At 57.7% G+C, this 11,049-nt stretch overlaps 1 protein-coding gene across 1 annotated transcript; it reads right to left on the bottom strand.

The window, feature by feature from the left end:
* Positions 1-272: 272 nt before the first annotated feature.
* On the bottom strand, positions 273-10,520 carry LOC102419197 (LEM domain-containing protein 2-like; the record flags this gene model as incomplete). The annotated part of the gene is made up of 7 exons (XM_006108871.3): positions 273-426; positions 500-601; positions 1,499-1,644; positions 3,048-3,127; positions 4,053-4,129; positions 7,420-7,495; positions 10,188-10,520. Coding segments are annotated over 7 exons (921 nt in total), but the record flags the coding sequence as incomplete, so codon positions are not given.
* Between the last annotated feature and the right edge of the window lie 529 nt (positions 10,521-11,049).

The raw sequence follows: 11,049 nt of genomic DNA, 5'->3' as shown, positions 1-11,049 counted from the left end.
TGCTCGTGAGATCAGGAAGCCCCTCCCCTGCTGGCTGGGATGAGGCAGACGCTACTGCTGGCCAGCATCCTGTGACCGTGAGGAACTCCAGCCGACAGCATTCACGGAGGGCAAGACCAGAGAATCCAACTTCCCTGCCTGAGCCCCTGGAGCAGGGGCGGTCCTAGCACAGGAGAGGGACGTGCTCCTACACTGTCCGAGTGTTCTCCCACAAATGCCGAGCGCTGGAGGAGCGGGCGCTGGAGCGGGGGCGTGGACGGTGCCTGCACCTGGGATCCTGGCCGCTGACAAGAGGCACTGAGTGGGGCAGACCCTGGACTCACCGGCTCTGCGGAGGGATGAGTGTGTCGCGCACGTGCAGGATGCCCACGTACGGGTAGCGCTCCATGTCCTGCTCCCAGTCCACGTAGTGGTCCTGGACCACATCTGCAGGACAGAGGGCACAGGTTAGGGCCAGGACTCCTGGCGGAGGCCGGCAGCCTTCCCCCGGGCCACACACCTATAATCTTCTTCACCATCTCATACATGGCCTGCTCCTCCTCTTCTAACTTGCGCCACCGATATTTCAGGAAGATCAGGAGTCCCCACAAAAAGGCCAAGCCTGCGCAGGAACAGAGCACCATTAAAGGCTCACATCGCTCCAACCGCTCAGACCTCCCTGGGTCTCACCATGGGCCGGGCGCTGCGTGGAGGCTGTGGGTGATACAATGTGTTCTGAGTACCTACTATGTGGCGGGCCCAGGGCTAGCATGCGGGAAACAAAGGATGCAGGAATGCAAAGGGAGGACAGGCTAGTCAGTGAGCCTCTCCCTCCCTGCCAGCTGTCACTCAGGCCCCTCCACCGTCTAGAACGCGGCTCCTCCCAACCTCCCAGCCTTAGTCCAGGGCTTTTATCTCCTCCCTGGTGAACCAGAACCCGGGCTTGCTTTCTCTCTCTCTCTCTCTCTCTCTCTCTCTCTCTCTCTCTCTCTCTCTCTCTCACACACACACACACACACACACACACACACACACGCCGTGCACGCCCAGGTGCCTGGGATTTGTAACATGGCTCTCTGGGCAGAGCCAGTGGTTCTGCGACTCGGCCTCTGCTCAGAGGCTCATAGGCCTGAGCTCTGCTTGAGGCTCACAGGCTGGGGCCTTGCTGCTTCCCAGGAGAGGTTTACATTGCTCAGGGAGTAAAACTAGGCCAAGCTCCTGCTGCGCCCTCCTCGCAGCGGCCTGCACCCTGGGGTCCTGGAAGGGACAACGCCCACCTCCGGCCGGGGCAGCCTCCCTCTCAGGAACAGGGACACTTTCTGGTTAGCCTCATGCTCTGGCTCCGATCCCCAGGGGAAGATGACCAGGCAGAGGCTGACTTGCTCACGCCCTCCGTCTTATTAGACAGACCTCAGGCGCACGAGAGACACAGACACTCAGGGGCCGCTTCCCGTCACTCGTCACTCCCCGCCAGGGCTGTCGGAGCTGGGCTGGGGCGGCGCTGTGTGCGGGCACTTACACCAGAAGAAGATGAGCACGTGGGTGACGGCGGTGAGCAGGGCCCGGCTCAGGCGGCAGCCCACACCCATGCGGGGGCGGGCGGATTCCAAGCAGACCACCTTGTCCACGGTTGTCACCAATTCAGATGGGTCTTCCCCTTTCAAACTGAAACAGGACACGGGTTGTAAACGCGTCCAAGAGCTCTGAGGAGCTGCAGTCTATGCCCCACTTTAAGCAGGAGGAGGAAGAGGGGCTGCGAGGCCTCTCCTTGCTGTGAGACAGACATATCCTGGCTGCACTCTTCCCGGAAATCCCCCGCGCTGGCTACTTAGGAGGAATAAAGCTGTCAAGAGGCAGCAGGCTCGAACCCCAGCCACTAAAGTGGCTTCTCCTGTTGGGCCTTTGACAGCCCCCTCGGCATGCGGAGGATTAACTATAAACTGGATCCCCTCCCAGCAGAGAGCAGTGGAAATGTTTACTGAGTCGCCGTCTTGCCCTGCAAGGTAGAAACGGAAAGACGTGTGTCTGGGAGAGCGTGCCTTTCCTCGGGGTCGAGGAGGCACAGAAGCTGCTTAAGGAAGAGATCAGGAGGTGCCCAGAGGCCAGGCCCCAGCGCAGCGCCTCCGCCCTGGTTCCTGCAAGAAGGTGCCAGGACCCGCGGGACACCGACAGCCACACCTCTAGGTGGCGAGCCATGCGCTGGACTCACACCTGAGTGGCTGGTACCTGAAGTGTCCCGGTTTCTTGTGACCCACTTTTCACCCTGGTCCTCTGAGCCAGCTCAGCCACCTCCCCCACATGAAGAGGCCAGTGTCACGGCTCGGTGCCTCCAGTCCCCGCCTTTTCTAACAAGAATCGCCAGCTGCTCAGGGAGGCTTTGTTTTGTAAGCCAGCGCATTTCAGTGGGGCCTGCATCCAGCTCGCAGGCTCAGGCCGAGCTGCCCGGCTCCCCTGGGTGCACAGCTGAGGGAATTCGTAATTTGGTGGATCAGAGAGGAAGAGAACAAAACCCAAGTATGTTTTAGCATCAGGAGCTGTAACCTCAACAGAGCCCCTGACGAACCCTGAGCAACGGGATCGGGGTGATGAGGTGAATGCTTCTCTGGCAAGGAGACTCCAGGTGTCCAGCCGTCAGCCAGTGCCCCACCCTCGCCCGTTCCCTGGGGCCTTTCAGGAAGGCGAAAGGCTCGCTGTCTGCTAAGGGTGCTCACCAGAGAGCAATGAGGCGCAACTACCCAGTCAGAATAAAATCCAGCATTTCCTTGTGCAACTGCCATACTGAGTGAAACCAACACAGAATCATTTCATCTGCAAATGAAAACTAGCCCCGAGGAAAGGCGCGTAGAAAGCTGCCTTCGCCAGAAAACCGCGCAGAGCCGGACGGCAAGGCGCAGACCTGGCACCTGCTCTGTGTCTGCCCTGGAACTGCTCCTTGCCCTCATTCCCGCCGCTCTTCCTTCTCCACCAGCTTTCAGCCCAGCCCACACCACAGGCAGACCCACCCTCCACCTTCAGGGGCACCTGCGGGAAGCTAGGAAGTCGGCTGATGGGCGCCCCACCACACTCACCAGATGCCCACGTCCTTGTTGCTGCTTAGTATCCAGGTCAGTGCGGCTTCAAACTTGGCGGTGGAGCTGCTGGTCACATTCTGTGGGAGGGGCGGGAGATTAGCTCTGGTCTGGGCAGAGCAGCTAGGCAGCATCACTCTGCTGCTGGGTTACAGAAGTCCTCTCCTGGGTCCTCTGCACGTCTCACAGCCCTGCTCTGCTCAACGCGCAGCAAACTGGCAGGAGGGAAGTCTGAGGCTGGTGAGAGCCGAGGCAGGGGCTGTAATGGGAGGGGGCGATGCGGAAGCACACGCGGGAAAGCAATGCGAGGCGGAGGCAGCCGAAAAGACTGAAGCCAGCCAGGTGGCAGCTCCTCTTGGGTAAAATGAAAAAGTGGGGGGGGTGAAGGGGGCCCAGCAAACATTGGCCTGGGGGCAAAGCCCCTGCCCCTTCCCCTGGGCCTCAGGTGTCTTCCCCTGTGAAGCGAAAAACTGGACTAAGGTGACCATGTCCCTGCCAGCTCCATATTATCCCCAATTCTACCTTCTACCATCTTGAGGCCATGCGGAAAGTCAAACGGACCCCCAGACAATCCCCACAGCACACAAGGGGGGAGAAGGGCAGGCGACACATGCATCCTTAAAGCTGCTGAGAAGGGGAGAAAAGAAACGAACAGAGGGAGGAGCAAGTGACAGGCCAGTTTAGAAGGGGCAGCTGCTGTGGCCTGTACGCTGGGCAGCAGGGAGCCACACACACACAGCAGGCCTGCTCCGGCTCACGGCTCACCTTGGGCCCAGTCACCCCCCAGTGTTGCCTTAACTTAAGATAGCCTAGCACTCAACTAAGGCAAAAAAAAAAAAAGGGAGGGAGGGCAAGAAAGAAAACAAAAACAAAACCACACACACACAAAAACCAAACCAAAACAAACACCAAACAAAATAAAAAGGGGAAGAAAAGTAAATGCAGGGTCTGAAAATCAACCCCAAAGCACCAGGCCCTCCCGGCGGTGGGCGCCACCCTACTTACTGCTACGTATTCCTGGGCTTCTGCTACAGGGATGCACTTGCTTTTTAGCTTATCTGGATTCCCACATTCAAAGTTCCCTAGGAGGAAAAACATTCAAACACAAGGAAGATGAAAAGATGACTCTGAAACAGACGACAAAATGCAGCAAGAACCAAGCCCTCCGCTCGGAGAGGGAGCATGCGGCCTGGCGCTCCGGCTTCTGGGGCATCCTCACTCTGCAGCACGATCAAAAGCCACTTAGCTTGGATCGATTCCAGATCATTAAAACCTGACCTGCAAAGCAGTGCGGTGATTTGCATTAAATGACTAAAAAGCTGCCCAATACCAGGTCTGTTTGCAATTGATCCCTAACAGGATCAGACAGATAGCTTTGGAAGGTACCGGATGGCGCTGTGAACACACACAGCCTGGGAGGGAGAAAGGCAGGGATTCTGACAGATACAGGCCGGTGACCTGGAATGCCAGGCCCACTGTGTGAGGGGTCGTGGGACGATGCCCGGCATGCCCCGTGGAGGAAGGGGGCGTCTGCGGCTGGACAGCGGGGCCTCAGCAGGGCTCCAAAGCTCCCTTCTAAGTAGCCTGGGTGGCCAGCTCCCGCCTCGGACGGAGCTGGGAGCCTCCCCCGAGTCCTGCCAGCCTTTTGGGTCCCACCCAAAGGCCACCTCCTCTGAAAAGCCCCCAGCCTGCGGGGGCCTCTTGTTCGGCCAGATTGCTCCGAACTCGGGGGCCTGCCACACCTCTTGGCTTTCAATGCCCGCTGTGGTTTACCTGCTGTGAGCCGCTTCACCACTAGAGCCCTTGAGCAGGGACAACGCAGGGCTGGGCACGTAAAGATCCTTCACTCTCCACATAGTGCAATTGTCCTTCACCTGGCACAGCTGGGCTTCAAATGGCCAGCGTGTGTGCGTGTGTGTGTGTGTGTGTGTGTGTGTGTGCGCGCGCGCGCGCGCGCGCTCGCGAGTGGCTGAAGGTAGTATTAAAAATCTTAAAAATGAACTGAAGCCCGTCCTTCCTACTTCAAAGTTGATCTTGACCCTCTGGGTCGTCTGGGACCAAGCTGGCTTCTCCCATCCTCCTGCCTCCACTCAGGCCACCCTCCCTGCCCAGGCCTGTCTGGACCATCGCCAGGCCCCGACTGGTTTCCTCCGCCTCCCTTCTCATTCACATGTTTTAAAGCTTTAAAATAAGACGACTCCACTTAAGCTGCTGCCACTTTTGCCTGCTCTTGGCATGTCACTTCCCTACGCAAAAGCCTCCTGGGCCTCACTGCCCACAACATTAAGGCCCAGTGGCCTGGCATCTGTGGGACCCAACTGACCTTTCCAAATTCCATTCCCTGTTTCTCCTTCCCTCATGAAGCCGTTTCCATCCTGACCCTGTAATCTCCTGCCCTGTTGGCCCCACCTCCCCCCACACATACAAAACCCATCCTATTGGACTTCAGGGCCTCCCATGACCCTTTCCTGGCTGTTCCAGCTAAAAGGCATCGTGCCTCTCGGGACCTCTGGCCCTCAGCTCTCCTCCAATGGCATCCTATATCACCCAGTGGTCAGGGAAGTAGGTGGCCTGCGGCAGGCCCCTGAACCCATCTTGCATCCTACAGTACCCTGGCCAGAGCGGACTCCAACAGGGGGGAAGGGAGGATGGCCCAGCAGAGAGCACACACTCCCCAGCAGCTGCCTCCATGAGATGCACGCCCGCAGGGCTGCCCCTGCAAGGCTTGTCAGAGGACAACGGGAGCCAGGCCCCCTGATGGCATAATGAGGACCACATGTGGAGATGGGAGGGGGAGAAATGGCTACTAGGATTCACCGTTTAAGAGCGGAGCATCTCAACTTTATCCCCTGGGGTCTTATTAAAACGCAGGCTTTGATTCAGTAGGTTTGGGATGGGACCCGAGATTCTGCATTTCCAATAAGCTCCCAGCTGCTGCTGCTGCTGCTGCTGCTTGGACCACAATCGAGTCACAAACGTTTAGAATTCCCTCGTAGGCCAGAATGTATATCCCAAGCACCTGGGCCACAGGGAAATGCCCATAGGACCGCTCCTCCCAGGAGCGCAGACGCTCCCCGACCACCCCCAGTCTCCCACCAGTAGGAGGGAGGAGGTGGCAGAGCTGAGGCCCACAAGGTTGGCCCTGAGGACTGAGGGCCCAGTCCACCCAAACCTGTCTCCCCAGCAATGGCCAAAGGTTGTCCCGTAGGTAAGAGGTGCCTCCTGAACATCCCATAAGACTGACCAGCTCCAGCTGGCTCTTGTGCCAAGTATATTTAACTCGGCACCAGCCCATTCGCCTATGCCAGTGGTCGGCAAACTGCGGCTCGTGAGCCACACTCAAGGGGCCAAAGAGTCGCATGTGGCTCGCGAGCCGCAGTTTGCTGACCACTGGCCTATGCCATCAGCAAGTGATTCTGAGCCTCCCTAGACGCCAGGTGTGGGAAGGACACAATGCAGGCGACATCTCTAGCCTTGAGGACTGTTTACCAAATAAAACAGCAGGGGAGCCTGGATGGATGAGTGTTCAGGGTCTTTCCCAGGGTGCCGAGAGTGCTCCTCTGGAGGACAGCACTTGGCTTTTATGTTATAAAGAGAAGAGAGCCCTGGCCGATGTGGCTCAGCTGGCTGAGTGCTGTCCCGTGCACTGAGAGGTCACCAGTTCGAGTCCCAGTCAGTACACATGCCTGGGTTGTGGGCTCGATCCCTAGTAGGGGGCGTGCAGGCAGCAGCCGATCCATGTTTCTCTCTCATCAATATTTGTATCTCTCTCCCTCTAACTTCCTTTCTCTCTAAAATCAATTACCCCCCACCCCACCACATTTAAAAATAGAAAAGAGAGACCCAAAATCACTCAGTAACAGGGAGATGGAGGCCCCGAGACGACCTGAGACTAAAAGGGACTTGTCCAAGGTCCTGAGCCAGCTAGGGCGACCGGGACCAGATGTGACACCAGGGCCTTGACAGCTGGACGGGCCTGAGTGTGCTCAGCCCACCACGGACCCGTCACCTGCACGGGCCTCTCCGCCTACCCCGGCCAACCACCTGGTGCAGGCAGGCCTCCAGGTGCAAGCACCCAGACTCTGAGACCCAGGGCCTGTCCCCTCACCCTGCCAGTGAAACAGGGAGCCCCGAAGCCTGAGGTGGGGCTTATCGAGAGAAAGGCCTGTGCATGTTCCAGGAGCCCTGAGACCCTCGAAGGGAGGTGAGAACCAAATGGTTTTGCCCAAATGCAAGGCTTAAACAAATGTCAGAGGGGAAGCAGGGACTGGTTTCTGAGTGTCTTCTGGGCCGAGACCACAGGACGCCTCAGCCGCCCCGCCATCGGCCCACGAGTGGCTCGTGAGGATCCGGGGCCTGGAGCCCTACTCACCGGCTTGGATGGCCAGGAAGTTGTAGAGTTCGTGCAGCAGCTCCAGCAAGGCCGCCTTCTGCTTGGCCTGACAGAACTGAGAGGACAGGACAAGCGGTCAGCAGGGCGGTGGGCAAGGAGGCAGCCATGCTGTCAAGTACTAAGCAGTAAGCAACACCTCATACTTTTAAAAACTAAAAACCAATTCTGCAAAATGGTGGTCCCAGGGACAGGGCCGATACATGTGGGGCTGAGTGAGTGCAGGGCAGAGTGAAGGCACAGTCACTAAGGGCTGCCATCCTGGAGGCCCCCACCCTTCCCCGGTGCCGATGGAGTAACGGCCACTAGTGGGGCCGAGGAGCAGAGGCAAGGCGGCTGTGGGAAATGAGCGCTGCAGTCCCGGAAAGCTACCCACGCTGCGTCCTCTCCCCCTGGGGCCACTCCCACCCGTGGTGGAGATTCAAGTGTCTACAATCTGCCCATCGATTGTCTGTCTTGTGGAGTATCTGCTGCAAAAAGTAAAATCCCTAGAAACCTTTGAAATCATAGGGGAGAAAAGCCATCTGCATGAGAAAATGGGAGCAGGAACACATGCAGACCTAGCCCTCCAGCCCCTGTAACATTGAGGCCATCTTGCTAGACTCATGGTTGCTCTCCTCAATGGACCGAGAGCCAGGTGCTGTGCAGAATGGTATTATGTGAGTGCGCACTGAATTGTCACCACACTCCTTACTGTACCCCAATTTCTCAGATGGGGAGCCTGAGGCTCAGAGACCTTAGGTAAGCCACCAAGGTCCCACAGCTCAAGAGAGGTGGGGTCAGGCCAGCAGTCACCACGCCCCACACTTCAGGCCGCCTCTGGTGTCGCTGGGCAAAGCCCTGGACTTTGAGCCAAGAGCCTGGGGCCTGGCCCTGCACCTACAGAAGGAACTGACGTGGCTTTCCTCCCAGCCTCATCAGCTGCCTCACCCGAATGGGAGGGACCTGGTGTCCAACACTCTCAGAGGCAACATGTGTCCCGTCACGCTGCCTAAAGACCCAAGAGCCTCTGCAGTACACACGACTGCAAATGGTCAGAAACAATTCATGTGGCTTCTAGTGGAGTTAGGTACCCAAACTACTTTAAAGAGCGTTTTAGGTGTGGGAAATGGTGAGATAAGGGTTAAAGCTAACTAAATATACGCCAAGAATCCAAGTCTATAGACGCACATACAGAGATAAGAAGGGAAGGAAAGATCCCCAAACGTTAACAGTAATTATCTCTAGGTGGCAGAGTCATGGGTGACTTTCCTTTTCAAACGTTCTACACTAACATCTTTTACTGTCACTCCAGGAAACCGGCAGTAACAAGGACCACTGCTACATGTCCCCAACATCCAGGCGAGCAGGCTGATGCCACTGAAAGGAAACAGGACACAAGGTCCCAGCCAACAGGACAGCTGATATGACAACACGCCTGCTCTCAGCCTGTGCCCATGTTTTCAGTAGCAAAAAGGCAGAAAGAAAATACAGTGTCAAGTCTGCTGAGAAGGGAAAGAAAACACAAATGCCCTGCTGGGTCCTGGGTGAGCCGGAGCCACACAAAGAATGAGACTTTCAGCAAGAGCCTCAGCAAAGCCGACGTGCCTCCCAACCTGCCTGTTCCCAGGCAGGCCAAGGGCACCCCATGAACTCTCAGCTCCACGGAGCCCAGGCTGGGGGCCCAGACGCTGGCCTTCCAGGCGCCAATGTTCCCGGCACAGTTGGCTGGCTGGGCACACCTTTAGCAAGGCCCTGGGTTGCACCTGTCTGCTCAGAGGAGGGCCAGGGAACGAAGGGAACGAATCTGTCCCTCAGCCGCAGGCCTGATCCATTTAGAGACGTGAAGGGTCAAGAAACAGAAGCCAGGGAGATGTTTCTAATTAAAAGACAACAAATGAGCATCACCAGAGAAGTCTCACAGAAAGCTCCTGTTTTCCTATTTCGGTTTTCAGTCTTCAAAATTCTAGTCCCTCCTTTAGCTGCCGCCTACGTTTCTGGGCTCCTTTCTCTAGTCATCAGTCGTGGTTTTTATGATGGAAGATGAAACTTATTATGAATATGTTTCTACAAAACAACTGGGAAGCAAAGATATTTGGTGGATGAATGCAATAAATGAACGCCAAAAAAACCCCAAACTTCAAATACGACACAGCAGAAGCCAAGAGAAACCAGGATGCCCTCAGAACGTGGGTAAGCGTCAGCGCAGGGGCATGGGGGGGGGGGGGAGGGGCAGATGTGAGCGGAGTGGGAGTCCTGCTGCAGGCTTAGTTAGGAGACTGCTCCTCCGGCTGGGACTTAGGGCTTTCCCCAGACGGCCACCTCTCAGCACCCACTCCTCACGCACGCTCCCTTCACAGTGGACGGGCTGCTCACCGTCCCCCAATACTATGTAGGGAACATTAAGGCTTCATAAAACGAATCTATAGACTAAGAGGGCCAATTCCACTACAAATGTGTTCCAAACACCCCCTCCCCACAACGTCTCAAATCAGAAGGGCATTTTCAGAGCCACCAAAACACTCCTGGAGGGAAGGGGAAATGACAACACGGCCTTCTGTCGGTTAGGAACCTCCGGCCCTTCCCCCAAGGCAGGCAGCACAGGCCCTTCACCGCCGGCTGCGTCCCCCTGGATGGACTGCGCAGGGGACCCACGTCCCAGGTGCTACGAACAGAGCGGGGCCCGCACCCAGACAGGTGTCGACATCACGCCAGGGCTCCCGAAAGGACAGCAGACGTGCTGGGGAGGAACGACAGAGAAACACACTCACCTCATCGTTTTTCCTCTCGCAGTCCACTGGCAACAATTTCACTGAGACCAGAAAGAAACAGAAAATTAAAGTGTGGCTGCGGAAGAGTACCAACAGGACCCTCTCAAAATCCAGGGAGTGAACCGCGGCCAGCCTGGGGGTGGGGGTGGGAAAGCTGTGGGCTGACGGATGCACTCTAACGGGATGCACTCTAACGTGCAGGCAGCAAAATGCAAGCTTCCCAGCCCGGGACTGGGAACGACAGCGGGTCTGATGGGCTCCGGACGACTGGACCCCACTCCTCAGCGGGAGCAGGATCCATGGAGCTGTCCTGGCCTGACTCGGGGAGGGACCTCAAACCAGGCAACGTCCGTGACAGTTTATAAACTGTGAGCGATGACACGTTGAACAGGGACGAGCACCATCAGGGGAGGGGAACTCCGGGAACCCAGGATGTGGCCAGCGCTGGCTGCCGTCCCAGCAGGAAGTTTGCGCCCGGCCTGCGGGTCGCCGCGGGGGACAGTCAGGAATTGAGCGCGTGCCCAGTCCGGGGTCCCCTGGGGTCCCCGTGCCCACGGCCGTGTCCACACCCACGCGGAAAGGTGTGGCCTCGGACAGCCCCGGGGCAGCCCCGCTTGGCAAAGAACAGCCCCTGCGGTGAAAGTGTCACTTTATATCGGCTCCGGCAGACGCGCGCTCTGCGCTGTCCTGTCCAGTCGGGCAGCTCAGGGCCAGCGGCGCCTGTGCCTCCAGGGCGCTCCCCTCCCGACCCGGGCGCCCCGCCTGCAGACCTCGCGGCCGGCTCACCGCGCCCAGCAGGAGGGAGCGTGACTGGGGGGTCCCTGAACCTCAGGACCCTCCTGACACTCCGAAGGCCTGCGGC

Source organism: Myotis lucifugus, unplaced genomic scaffold (genome assembly GCF_000147115.1).
Source record: "Myotis lucifugus unplaced genomic scaffold, Myoluc2.0 scaffold_4045, whole genome shotgun sequence".
NCBI classification, from domain to species: domain Eukaryota; kingdom Metazoa; phylum Chordata; class Mammalia; order Chiroptera; family Vespertilionidae; genus Myotis; species Myotis lucifugus.
This window is presented reverse-complemented; position numbering and strand designations above follow the sequence as displayed.